Consider the following 14,264-nt stretch of genomic DNA (forward strand, 5'->3'; position numbering starts at 1 on the left):
CAGAGAGAGAGAAACAGAGCCAGAGAAAGAAACACAGAGAGAGAGACAGAGAGAGAGAAACAGAGAGAGAAACAGAGCCAGAGAAACAGAGCCAGAGAAACAGAGAGAGAAAACAGAGCCAGAGAAACAGAGCCAGAGAAAAAGAGCAGAGAAACAGAGAGAAAACAGAGAGAGAGAAACAGAGAGAGATAAACAGAGCCAGAGAAAGAAACAGAGAGAGAAACAGAGAGAGAGAAACAGAGAGAGAGAAACAGAGAGAGAGAAACAGAGAGAGAGAAACAGAGAGAGAGAAACAGAGAGAGAGAAACAGAGAGAGAGAAACAGAGAGAGATAAACAGAGCCAGAGAAACAGAGAAACAAACAGAGAGAGAAACAGAGAGAGAGAGAGAGAGAAACAGAGAGAGAAAGAAACAGAGAGAGAAACAGAGAGAGAGAAACAGAGAGAGAGAAACAGAGCCAGAGAAAGAAACACAGAGAGAGAGAGACAGAGAGAGAGAAACAGAGAGAGAGAAACAGAGCCAGAGAAACAGAGAGAGATAAACAGAGCCAGAGAAACAGAGAGAGATAAACAGAGCCAGAGAAACAGAGAGAGATAAACAGAGCCAGAGAAAGAAACACAGAGAGAGAGACAGAGAGAGAGAAACAGAGAGAGAGAAACAGAGAGAGAGAAACAGAGCCAGAGAAAGAAACACAGAGAGAGAGACACAGAGAGAGAAACAGAGAGAGAAACAGAGCCAGAGAAACAGAGCCAGAGAAACAGAGAGAGAGAAACAGAGCCAGAGAAAGAAACAGAGAGAGAAACAGAGAGAGAGAAACAGAGAGAGATAAACAGAGCCAGAGAAAGAAACAGAGAGAGAAACAGAGAGAGAGAAACAGAGAGAGAGAAACAGAGAGAGAGAAACAGAGAGAGAGAAACAGAGAGAGAGAAACAGAGAGAGAGAAACAGAGAGAGAGAAACAGAGAGAGATAAACAGAGCCAGAGAAAGAAACATAGAGAGAGAAACAGAGAGAGAGAGACAGAGAGAGAGAAACAGAGAGAGATAAACAGAGAGAGATAAACAGAGCCAGAGAAACAGAGAGAGAGAAACAGAGCCAGAGAAAGAAACAGAGAGAGATAAACAGAGAGAGAGAAAGAAACAGAGAAAGAAACAGAGAGAGAGAAACAGAGAGAGAGAGACAGAGAGAGAGAAACAGAGAGAGAGAAACAGAGTGAGAGAAACAGAGAGAGAAACAGAGCCAGAGAAAGAAACACAGAGAGAGAGACAGAGAGAGAGAAACAGAGAGAGAGAAACAGAGAGAGAGAAACAGAGTGAGATTAGCAGAGCCAGAGAAAGAAACACAGAGAGAGAGAAACAGAGAGATAAACAGAGCCAGAGAAAGAAACAGAGAAAAAAACGAAGAGAGAGAAACAGAGAGAGAGAAACAGAGAGAGAAACAGAGAGAGAGAAACAGAGTGAGATTAGCAGAGCCATAGAAAGAAACTCAGAGAGAGAGAAACAGAGAGATAAACAGAGCCAGAGAAAGAAACACAGAGAGAGAAACAGAGAGAGAGAGAAAGAGCCAGAGAAAGAAACAGAGAGAAAAACAAAGAGAGAAAAACAGAGAGAGAAACAGAGAGAGAAACAGAGAGAGAAACAGAGAGAGAAACAGAGAGAAAAACAATGAGAGAGAAACAGAAAGAGATAAACAGAGAGAGATTAGCAGAGCCAGAGAAAGAAACAGAGAGAGAGAAACAGAGCCATAGAAACAGAGCGAGAGAGAAATAGAGCCATAGAAACCGAGAGAAAGAGAAACAGAGCCATAGAAAGAGAGAAACAGAGAGAGAAACAGCGCCATAGAAAGAGAGAAACCGAGAGAGAAACAGAGCCATAGAAAGAAAGAGGGAGAAACAGAGAGAGAAACAGAGAGAGAGAAACACAGAGAGAAACAGAGAGAGAGAAACAGAGAGAGAAACAGAGAGAGAGCAACAGAGAGAGAAACAGAGCAACAGAGAGAGAAACAGCGCCATAGAAAGAGAGAAACCGAGAGAGTAACAGAGCCATAGAAAGAAAGAGGGAAAGAGAAACAGAGAGAGAAAGAGAGCCATAGAAAGAAAGAGAGAAACAGAGAGAGAGAAACAGAGAAAGAGAAAGTAACAGAGCCATAGAAAGAAAGAGAGAGAGAAACAGAGAGAGAAGCAGAGCCAGAGGAAGAAAGAGAGAGAGAGAGAAACAGAGAGAGAAACAGAGCCAGAGAAACATAGAGCGAGAGAAACAGAGCCAGAGAAACAGAGCGAGAGAAAGAAACAGAGAGAGAGAAACAGAGAGAGATTAGCAGAGCCAGAGAAAGAAACAGAGAGAGAGAGAAATAGAGCCATAGAAACCGAGAAAAAGAGAAACAGAGCCATAGAAAGAGAGAAACAGAGCCATAGAAAGAGAGAAACAGAGCCATAGAAAGAGAGAAACCGAGAGAGAAACAGAGCCATAGAAATAAAGAGAAAGAGAAACAGGGCCATAGAAAGAGAGAAACAGAGCGAGAGAAACAGAGCGAGAGAAACAGAGCGAGAGAAACAGAGCGAGAGAAACAGAGCCATAGAAATAAAGAGAAAGAGAAACAGGGCCATAGAAAGAGAGAAACAGAGAGAGAAACAGAGCGAGAGAAACAGAGCGAGAGAAACAGAGCCAGAGAAAGAAACAGAGAGCGAGAAACAGAGAGAGAGAAACAGAGAGAGATTAGCAGAGCCATAGAAACAGTGTGAGAGAGAAACAGAGCCATAGAAAGAGAGAAACCGAGAGAGAAACAGAGCCATAGAAATAAAGAGAAAGAAACAGGGCCATAGAAAGAGAGAAACAGAGCCATAGAAAGAGAGAAACAGAGAGAGAAACAGAGAGAGAAACAGAGAGAGAAACAGAGCCATAGAAAGAGCGAAACAGAGAGAGAAACAAAGCCATAGAAAGAGAGAAACAGAGCCATAGAAAGAGAGAAACCGAGAGAGAAACAGAGCCATAGAAAGAAAGAGAAAGAGAAATAGGGCCATAGAAAGAGAGAAACAGAGCCATAGAAACCGAGAGAAAGAGAGAAACAGAGCCATAGAAACCGAGAGAAAGAGAGAAACAGAGCCATAGAAAGAGAGAAACGGAGCCATAGAAACTGAGAGAAAGAGAGAAACAGAGCCATAGAAAGAGAGAAACGGAGCCATAGAAACCGAGAGAAAGAGAAACAGGGCCATATAAGAGAGAGAAACAGAGCCATAGAAAGAAAGAGAGAAACAGAGCCATAGAAGAGAGAAACAGAGCCATAGAAACCGAGAGAAAGAGAGAAACAGAGCCATAGAAAGAGAGAAACGGAGCCATAGAAAGAAAGAGAGAAAGAGGGCCATAGAGAGAGAAACAGAGCCATAGAAAGAAAGAGAGAAACAGGGCCATAGAAGAGAGAGAAACAGAGCCATAGAAAGAGAGAAACAGAGCCATAGAAACCGAGAGAAAGAGAAACAGGACCATATAAGAGAGAGAAACAGAGCCATAGAAAGAAAGAGAGAAACAGAGCCATGGAAAGAAAAAGAGAAACAGAGCCATAGAAGAGAGAGAAACAGAGCCATAGAAAGAGAGAAACAGAGCCATAGAAAGAAAGAGAGAAACAGAGCCATAGAAAGAAAGAGAGAAACAGAGCCATGGAAAGAAAGAGAGAAACAGAGCCATAGAACGAAAGAGAGAAACAGAGCCATGGAAAGAAAGAGAGAAACAGAGCCATAGAAACCGAGAGAAAGAGAAACAGGACCATATAAGAGAGAGAAACAGAGCCATAGAAAGAAAGAGAGAAACAGAGCCATGGAAAGAAAGAGAGAAACAGAGCCATAGAAGAGAGAGAAACAGGGCCATAGAAAGAAAGAGAGAAACAGAGCCATGGAAAGAAAGAGAGAAAGAGAAAGAAACAGAGCCATAGAAAGAAAGAGAGAAAGAAACAGAGCCATAGAAAGAAAGAGAGAAACAGAGCCATAGAAAGAAAGAGAGAAACAGAGCCATGGAAAGAAAGAGAGAAACAGAGCCATAGAAGAGAGAGAAACAGAGCCATGGAAAGAAAGAGAAAGAGAAAGAAACAGAGCCATAGAAAGAAAGAGAGAAAGAAACAGAGCCATAGAAAGAAAGAGAGAAACAGAGCCATAGAAAGAAGGAGGGAGAAACAGAGCCATAGAAAGAAGGAGGGAGAAAGAGAGCCATAGAAAGAAAGAGAGAAAGAGAAAGAAACAGAGCCATCGAAAGAAGGAGAGAGAAACAGAGCCATAGAAAGAAACAGAGAAACAGAGCCATAGAAAGAAGGAGGGAGAAAGAGAGCCATAGAAAGAAAGAGAGAAAGAGAAAGAAACAGAGCCATCGAAAGAAGGAGAGGGAAACAGAGCCATAGAAAGAAACAGAGAAAGAGAGCCATAGAAAGAAGGAGGGAGAAACAGAGCCATAGAAAGAAACAGAGAAAGAGAAAGAAACATAGCCATAGAAAGAAAGAGAGAAACAGAGAGAGTAACAGAGCCATAGAAAGAAAGAGAGAAACAGAGCCATAGAAAGAAGGAGGGAGAAACAGAGCCATAGAAAGAAGGAGGGAGAAACAGAGCCATAGAAAGAAGGAGGGAGAAACAGAGCCATAGAAAGAAGGAGGGAGAAACAGAGCCATAGAAAGAAAGAGAGAAACAGAGCCATAGAAAGAAGGAGGGAGAAACAGAGCCATCGAAAGAAGGAGGGAGAAACAGAGCCATAGAAAGAAGGAGGGAGAAACAGAGCCATAGAAAGAAAGAGAGAAACAGAGCCATAGAAAGAAGGAGGGAGAAAGAGAGCCATAGAAAGAAACAGAGAAAGAGAAAGAAACAGAGCCATCGAAAGAAGGAGAGAGAAACAGAGAGAGTAACAGAGCCATAGAAAGAAGGAGAGAAACAGAGAGAGTAACAGAGCCATAGAAAGAAGGAGAGGGAGAAAGAGAGAGAGAGTAACAGAGCCATAGAAAGAAGGAGGGGGAAACAGAGAGAGAAACAGAGCCATAGAAAGAAGGAGAGGGAGAAACAGAGAGAGAAACAGAGAGAGAGAAACAGAGAGAGTAACCGAGCCATAGAAAGAAGGAGAGGGAAAAAGAGAGAGAGAGTAACAGAGCCATAGAAAGAAGGAGAGGGAGAAACAGAGAGAGAAACAGAGCCATAGAAAGAAGGAGAGGGAGAAACAGAGAGAGAAACAGAGAGAGAGAAACAGAGAGAGAAACAGAGAGAGAGAAACAGAGAGAGTAACCGAGCCATAGAAAGAAGGAGAGGGAAAAAGAGAGAGAGAGTAACAGAGCCATAGAAAGAAGGAGGGGGAAACAGAGAGAGTAACAGAGCCATAGAAAGAAAGAGAGGGAGAAACAGAGAGAGAAACAGAGAGAGAGAAACAGAGAGTAACAGAGCCATAGAAAGAAAGAGAGGGAGAAACAAAGCCATAGAAAGAAAGGCGTGGGGTAAAAAGGCCAGACTTCAGTGATTAGATCTGTTCCTCTGACCTTAGTGGTGTGTGTGTGTGTGTGTGTGTGTGTGTGTGTGTGTGTGTGTGTGTGTGTGTGTGTGTGTGTGTGTGTGTGTGTGTGTGTGTGTGTGTGTGTGTATACACAAGTCTGCCAAAAAGCCAAGGGGGCGTCTCCGTTTCCCTTCAGCTAACCCCTAGGGGTAACAATTGGGAAGCTCATTCTGTGTAGTTGTGTGTGTGTGTGTGTGTGTGTGTGTGTGTGTGTGTGTGTGTGTGTGTGTGTGTGTGTGTGTGTGTGTGTGTGTGTGTGTGTGTGTGTGTGTGTGTGTGTGTGTGTGTGTGTGTGTGTGTGTGTGTGTGTGTGTGTGTGTGTGTGTGTGTGTGTGTGTGTGTCAACGCATACAGACTTTGGCCAACAATAGCCAATCATAATTCGCCAGCAATCACACATACCCCCCCCCCCCCTCTGCACTGACGTCAGAGGAACCACAGGGACCCCAGGCACATTCCTTCCTTCCTTTGCTCTCTCCCTCTTGTCCTAGCTTACACAGTATAGTATCTGTTTCTCCTTCACAAAAAAACGACCCCACAAGAGTATTTGGGTGATGGAATCTAGATGTCTGATTCCATCTTCTTTCTCATAACATTGTGTTTTACCCTCAGATCTAGTGTGTGCGACTACAAATGCATGTATTTTGTGTGTGCGAGGGTAATTTCCCTCTGAACGCAGGACGGTCCTTTTTAGGTTGGTGGGAAGGGGTGCGGATGGGAAGGGGGGTCTGACCAGAAACAATCCTCTCATCCAGTCACATGATAATGGGGAGGCTGCAAGCCACTGTTGATATTGGGTTTGATGGTTTCTTCTCTACAATGTAAAACCTGTCATCTGGAACACTGCGTCACTGAGTAAAGGGGAGGCTGTTAGTATAATCCCTTCTCAATTTGATTATCTTCTCTCAGTCAACTGAACATGATCAGTAATTTTTGAGATAGTGTTTAATCCAAGTGTGTGTGTTTACCATGGCGTCCAGTAGGTGGATGCATCGTAGCAATTCAGGTCTGGTCTCACAGTACAGGCGGAACAGCAGTCTGCCGATAGGCTGCTTCTCACACAGGCTTATGTAGTCCCGATCTGCCAGAAACAAACAAACAAACCACATACACATTTGGATAGACATAGGCATGTTTACAAACACTTACAACACACCAGCAAAGTGGCACACAAGTAATACTTGCAAAAACACACACACAGTAATGTACCGATGCTGTTGCCCAGCTCAGTACATTGGCTGATGTGGGGGAAGCGAAGGATCTCCTTCCATTTCTTACTCCTCCCTTTCCGCTTCCCACCTCCACCTGCAGAGAGAGAGAAAACAAGGGATGAGGGGGGACGATCAACTACAACAACTGAGGTTCTGTGCTCACACACACACACACACACACACACACACACACACACACACACACACACACACACACACACACACACACACACACACACACACACACACACACACACACACACACACACACACACACACACACACACCTGATATGTTCTATGCTGAGGCGCACACACGCACGCACGCAAAGAGAGAAAGAGATGGAGAGCTCTGCAACTGACAAATGAGTGCAGATCAGGGCTCTGAATGAACTCATAGCCATTGTGTTTATGTATCATTTATACATTATGTCTCACTTCCTCTCCAAATCCCTTCACTCCCTCTCCTTTTCGTCCTCTGTGTAATGCGCCGGGGAATGTGGCCCCCCCGAGGCAGAACAGTGTGCGTGTGTGTTTAACAGGGAATCCATCCCAGTCAGACAGATTCCCGTCGGAACATAGAGCTTGGCCAAAGCAGATTCCATCACTAAATAACCCCGAATATGCTTCCAGCAGAGGGCTCTCACACACACACATCAATATCATATGATTAACCATGTTTGCTACTGAAATGGTGCTAATGTTCACTAGGTTTGCCCTTCCCTGTCTCACACTCACATTGTGTAGGATAGTCTGGTATGAGAGTGATGGAGAGAGATGGAGAGAGAGAGCGAGGTAGAGGAGAGAGAGAGCGAGGTAGAGGAGAGAGAGAGCGAGGTAGAGGAGAGAGAGAGCGAGGTAGAGGAGAGAGAGCGAGGTAGAGGAGAGAGAGCGAGGTAGAGGAGAGAGAGAGAGAGAGCGAGGCAGAGGAGAGAGCGAGGGCTACAGACAGATGGACATCTTTAATCAATAATCCAGGAACGCTCCAACAAGTATGTAATGTGTTAACCACTCACTGTGTGTAAACGCTTTAGCAGCTTTCACATCCCTTTCCTCTTTACTTACCCCCCCAAACTCTTTCTTGCACACTGACTGCTGCCACAGACCCTCCCCTCAGGCATCAGTCTAACCGAGGTTACACAACAGGCCTCCCTCCTCACCTCAGGCATCAGTCTAACCTAGGTTACACAACAGGCCTCCCTCCTCACCTCAGGCATCAGTCTAACCGAGGTTACACAATGGGCCTCCCTCCAATCCTCAGACGTCAGTCTAAACAGGGTTACACAACAGGCCTCCCTTCTCTCCTCAGACCTCAGTCTAAACTGGGTTACACAATGGGCCTCCTTCCTCCCCTCAGACCTCAGTCTAAACTGGGTTACACAATGGGCCTCCCTCCTCTCCTCAGACCTCAGTCTAAACTGGGTTACACAATGGGCCTCCCTCCTCTCCTCAGACCTCAGTCTAAACTGGGTTACACAATGGGCCTCCTTCCTCCCCTCAGTCCTCAGTCTAAACTGGGTTACACAATGGGCCTCCTTCCTCCCCTCCTTCACCTCACTGAACTGACATTGACTTGACAGGTAAAAGCTATGTAGTGGAACCCTTGCAGAGGTAGGCCTTTCAGGCAACACATGCCCTGACCAGGAAAAACAGACAGGCTATAACTAGGACCCAGAGATGTTCCTGGTTGGGTCACATGGAATATAATGGAAATGTAACTCCAACAAGTCAACAGGTGTAACTAGTGAATTATTAACCCTGACCTTAAACATCCTAAAATAACTATTGGGCCTAAGCAACAGTAACTATGACATTCTTTCCCCAGCCCACTTCCCTAGCTACGTTCACACAACTTCTCAGAGAACAGAAATACAACTCTTTTTGATTCAAATGGGGGAAAGTAATGAATAAGTGACAGACAGGTGAGACGCAGTCAGGCTTCTCAGAAGGCTAGGCTGGTTAGAGCAAGAGACTATGGTGGACATCATATCATAGGTGGTAAACATGTGGTCTACGAGGCTCATAACAGAATGAGGCCCATCAAATAAAGAATTACAACATATCTAATTCTCTCTCCTTCTCCACAGTGTTCTCATTCATTCCCTTCATGGATTTACAATGAATAACCAGGTGTAAGAAAGATGGTGTGAATAGCTTGGTCCTCCACCCTGTCTTTCAATACAACACGATGCTGTTGTTACACTGTAACACCACTGTAAAAGCAGAATCAACAACCTCTGCATAATCAAAACAGTTGCTTTGTGAGATGTTAAAGTTCACAGTTGGCCATTGGTATGTAAATGCAGGGTTAAAAGTACCAGTGGCCTGGCTTTGGCCCCAGGTGAGAGCAGGTCCACCGAAGCCATGACCCAGTCAGACGACAGGGGTGTCGGCCTGCGTAGGTGGAAACATAAAAGTCGGATCCTTTTGGGTAAAAACACTAGGGTAAATTGGGTAAAACACTAGTGTAAATCCTGTATGGATGTACTTGACCATAATACTCCTCCTTCCCTCTGCATCTACCGTACCAGTGGTGGGAAAACGTTCTGGCTCGTTTTCGAAATTCAAAGGGTGGCCTCACAGATTTTTGGGGATTGATTTGTTTGCAGGCCAGAAAAAAAGGGCAATTATTTAAAAATCTATACGTTCATTATAATTTCTGCATACTTTCTATCTAGTTGCAGACATTCAAGAGAAGCTTGGAGTGGTTTTAGCACATAATCATAACCAACCCCCCACCGGATTGAATGGGCCCGCAGGCCGGAACCGGCCCCCGGCCCGTAGTTTGCCCACCCCTTTACTATATCCTATTCTCTCCCAGTCTCTTCCTTCCTCACTCTTTTTCTCTCTGTCGGTCTATCCATCAACTTCCTCTTTCTTACTTACCCTTCTCTCACTTTTCCTCCCTCTCTTAATCTCTCCCTCTTTCTTAGTCTCACTCTCTAAGTGTCTGATTCGTCCCCACTGAATAATCACTTTTACATGCCCGGTTATTGAGCTGCATTCCCACATTCATGACCAATCATTGACCGCTTTCCATTCTGCTGGCCAATCAATTATCTCTATCATGGGTCATTTGACGTCACAGGTTTACAACTTGTTTACTAGATTAACAACCTTCCCGTTGTTTTCATGGTATATAAAATACATTTTGGTTTAGCACAGATACTGTATATCTGAGATGCAGTAAGGAATGGTTCAACTTATACAGATTTTTTACTCATTCGATGTGCAATTGTCAGGAGTCAAATGTATAGTTATATACACTGCTCAAAAAAATAAAGAGAACACTAAAACGACACAATGTAACTCCAAGTCAATCACACTTCTGTGAAATCAAACTGTCCACTTAGGAAGCAACACTGATTGACAATACATTTCACATGCTGTTGGGCAAATGGAGTAGACAACAGGTGGAAATTATAGGCAATTAGCAAGACACCCCCAATAAAGGAGTGGTTCTGCAGGTGGAGACCACAGACCACTTCTCAGTTCCTATGCTTCCTGGCTGATGTTTTGGTCACTTTTGAATGCTGGCAGTGCTTTCACTCTAGTGGTAGCATGAGACGGAGTCTACAACCCACACAAGAGGCTCAGGTAGTGCAGCTCATCCAGGATGGCACATCAATGCGAGCTGTGGCAAGAAGGTTTGCTGTGTCTGTCAGCGTAGTGTCCAGAGCATAAGAGGAGCTACCAGGAAACAGGCCAGTACATCAGGAGACGTGGAGGAGGCCGTAGGAGGGCAACAACCCAGCAGCAGGACCGCTACCTCCGCCTTTGTACAAGGAGGAGCAGGAGGAGCACTGCCAGAGCCCTGCAAAATGACCTCCAGCAGGCCACAAATGTGCATGTGTCTGCTCAAACGGTCAGAAACAGACTCCATGAGGGTGGTATGAGGGCCCGACGTCCACAGGTGGGGGTTGTGCTTACAGCCCAACACCGTGCAGGACGTTTGGCATTTGCCCGAGAACACCAAGATTGTGAGACCATATGCTGGTGTGGTTGGCCCTGGGTTCCTCCTAATGCAAGACAATGCTAGACCTCATGTGGCTGGAGTGTGTCAGCAGTTCCTGCAAGAGGAAGGCATTGATGCTATGGACTGGCCAGCCCGTTCCCCAGACCTGAATCCAATTGAGCACATCTGGGGCATCATGTCTCGCTCCATCCACCAACGCCACGTTGCACCACAGACTGTCCAGGAGTTGGTGGATGCTTTAGTCCAGGTCTGGGAGGAGATCCCTCAGGAGACCATCCGCCACTTCATCAGGTGCATGCCCAGGCATTGTAGGGAGGTCATACAGGCACGTGGAGGCCACACACACTACTGAGCCTCATTTTGACTTGTTTTAAGGACATTACTTAAAAGTTGGATCAGCCTGTAGTGTGGTTTTCCACTTTAATTTTGAGTGTGACTCCATTTGAGTGTGACTCCATTTCCATTGATAATTTGTGTGATTTTGTTGTCAGCACATTCAACAATGTAAAGAAAAAAGTATTTAATAAGAATATTTCATTCATTCAGATCTAGGATGTGTTATCTTAGTGTTCCCTTTATTTTTTTGAGCAGTGTATTTAGCATATCAGTCCATTGTTTAAAAAATGTTTTTGTTAAAGGACCACATGAATAGATTTCTAATTCTATGGTTAGGACAACACAAAATAACCATACACTTACCCTTTAAAAGTTATTGAGAAAACCTACTGATCAAAGCACAAAGAACAAGTGTGTCTGTGGGCAAATGAAACCTGAAAAGTATCTGAGTGACTTTTACTTTGGTGTTCAGCTGAAACTAACAGGGACAAAGTCTACATGAAGGAACAGGCTCAGGCCTGTGTGTGTGTGTGTGTGTGTATGTGTGTATGTGTGTGTGTGTGTGTGTGTGTGTGTGTGTCATTTGAAAGAAAGCATTTATAACTGCTTAGCAAACTCTACCAGTACTAATTTCAGTGCAGTTAATTGTTAGCAGTAACAAACAGCCTTAGGATGATCCCATCTAAGATACAGGTGATGGATGCTATAGATCTTAAGAAACAGCAGAACCAGGGACCAACACTTAGAACATTACTTGCAAGCCAGTACTGCCATCAAAGAGAGCCCAAACTAAATACTGTGTTGAGGGGTGGGCTCCATGAATTCACTTCACAGATTCCAAACAACATTAAAACAATGACCAAATCAGGCACACACACAGCATCACAGAAACACAGAGACGAAGCTATTGGGGGGGGGGGGTCCCACAATAACGAGACTTTAAAATACATTACCAGTATAATTCTAGTGCATAGTATATCATTACAGCATGAAATTAAACTACATGGTAGCAGTGTAACCAAAGAATGGTTTCAAACTCAAATCCATTCTGGGAACACATTTTCTTTTTTACAATAGCAACCTCACCAGAAGTGTGTGTAGCATTCAATGCTACCTACAGCATGTGGACAGGAAGAAAAAATAACCATACTTTTCATGACAATAAGTCTGCGCCATAGTGGGAGCAGAAAACATGACCCCATTACTTTCACAAGTTATCATTTTATGTTACTTCCATGGCAGCTGGCCATCGCTGCCTAATGAAGGGGAAACATTGACATGAACATTCCAAGACCGTCTGCAATGGAATGCATCTGGCACTGTGTGATAGTGCTAAGCCTTTGTGGAAATGTGAAACTATAATAAATTAATATGCTCAGATTTCTAACTTTAGTATAATGTTTCAATTAAGTAAAAGCCTGTGTCAAGCAGCACAGTGTCTGGATTTGTTACTGTAGCTTTCTGTTTGACAAAGTTGGGTTGTAAAAGTATGAATAGAGTCATAAAAGTCTTATGTAAACTTTCTCCTCTCCCCTTCCTCTCTCTATCACTCTATTCTGTAGCTCCCTTTCTCACAGTGTGTTACTCTCTCACTCGCTGGCTCTTACACACACACACACAAACACACACATTCCGGTGTGCGCTCATTGCGTACAGGAACCCGTCAGTGTAATTTGTTCCATGCGGGTTATGCGGACTACTCCCTTTGTTTCGTGTTTCTGGTTTACAGTTCTGACATCATCAGTGCGAGCCGAGCAAAGTAAAAATAATGTCAGAGAGAACTACATCTGTCTGGAGAGAAACCAGGGGGTTACCATCATCATACTTACGTGTGCGCTTTCAGTGTTAGTTAAATAAAAATAAATAAAATGTAATTAGAGAGGAGGGTGTGTACCATCATCCTACTGTCCTGAGTAAAGGGAACTTTGTGAAGTGTGTGTGTGTGTGTGTGTGTGTGTGTGTGTGTGTGTGTGTGTGTGTGTGTGTGTGTGTGTGTGTGTGTGTGTGTGTGTGTGTGTGTGTGTGTGTGTGTGTGTGTGTGTGTGTGTGTGTGTGTGTGTGTGTGTGTGTGTGTGTGTGTGTGTGTGTGTGAGAGAGAGAGAGAGAAAGTGAAGTTTGAGGAGTACTGTGAGTGAAGAGAGCTCCACTGTGGACTTTGTAGCGATGAGCTCATCCTGACTACGTGGGATGGGAGGCCAGGAGAGGCCTCGGGCACAGTAGGTCTGTACTGGATCTGTCACACACACAGTTAACAAAAAACATAGTTATGGCAACATAGGTATAACATTTTTTATTTTTTTTTATATAGATATATATTTATATAAATAAAAGAGACACACATGATCACCACAATTACAAACCTCACAATCTAATGTAAAAGTGATTGCTAGAAAACTACATCCTGACATTTTAGACCAGGGGAAGGAAACAAATTGACAACAACTAAGTCCCCCAAAAATGTGCATTTGTAAATAACAATAATTTCCTACCGTGATCGCACTGAGACACGATCGAGACTCTTTTTTGATTGATGGGAATATTTGGGAACAGATTTCCTTAATTAAACAAATGTTTTGCTCTATTCCTGGTGATTTCCTGGTGATTTTCCTGGTGACTGCATATGCTGCCATAGAAATATAATTAATATATCGCACATCCCCATTCAAGTCAATGATGGCATAATGGGTGGACTGGAGGCTATTGTGAGTGTACCCATAAGAGCAAAGCAGGAAGTAAAAGCAGCAAGTGTACCCATCGATATAGATGCGGTAAAGAGGTCACTCAAACTCGATCAAAACAATGGATTTACTATGGAAACACATGGGGAAAGGGCCATGGGGGGGGGGGGGGGGGCTATTAAAATACATGCAGGGCCTTCAGAAAGTATTCACACCCGTTTCATTTTTCAGATTTTGTTGTGTTACAGCCTGAATTTAAAATAGATTTCATTTAGATTTTTTTGGGGCACTGGCCTACATACAATAACCCATAATGTCAAAGTGGAATTAAGTTTTTTGAAATGTTTACAAATGAATAAAACGTGAAAAGCCGAAATGTCTTGAGTCAATAAGTATTTAACCCCTTTCTTATGGCAAGCTTAAATCATTTCAGGAGTAAAAATGTGCTTAATAAGTCACATAATAAGTTGCATGGACTCAATGTGTGCAATAATAGTGTAATTGTGAATGACTACCTCATCTCTGAACCCCACTCATAAAATTATAAGTAAGTTCCC

At 43.8% G+C, this 14,264-nt stretch overlaps 1 protein-coding gene across 2 annotated transcripts in view; it reads right to left on the reverse strand.

Annotated features, from left to right (window-relative positions):
- The window catches only part of LOC124036540 (G protein-coupled receptor kinase 5-like), a 57,884-nt gene that overhangs the window by 19,390 nt on the left and 24,230 nt on the right, over window positions 1–14,264 (reverse strand). For both annotated transcript variants that reach the window (XM_046351247.1, XM_046351246.1), the window contains exons 2-3: window positions 6,717–6,812; window positions 6,476–6,588 (exon numbers count right to left, since the gene is read on the reverse strand). In XM_046351247.1, the coding sequence (XP_046207203.1) occupies window positions 6,476–6,588; window positions 6,717–6,812 (209 nt within the window). The remainder of the gene's footprint in view (window positions 1–6,475; window positions 6,589–6,716; window positions 6,813–14,264) is intronic.

The sequence above is a fragment of the Oncorhynchus gorbuscha genome, linkage group LG05 (genome assembly GCF_021184085.1).
Source record: "Oncorhynchus gorbuscha isolate QuinsamMale2020 ecotype Even-year linkage group LG05, OgorEven_v1.0, whole genome shotgun sequence".
Taxonomy (NCBI): Eukaryota; Metazoa; Chordata; class Actinopteri; order Salmoniformes; family Salmonidae; genus Oncorhynchus; species Oncorhynchus gorbuscha.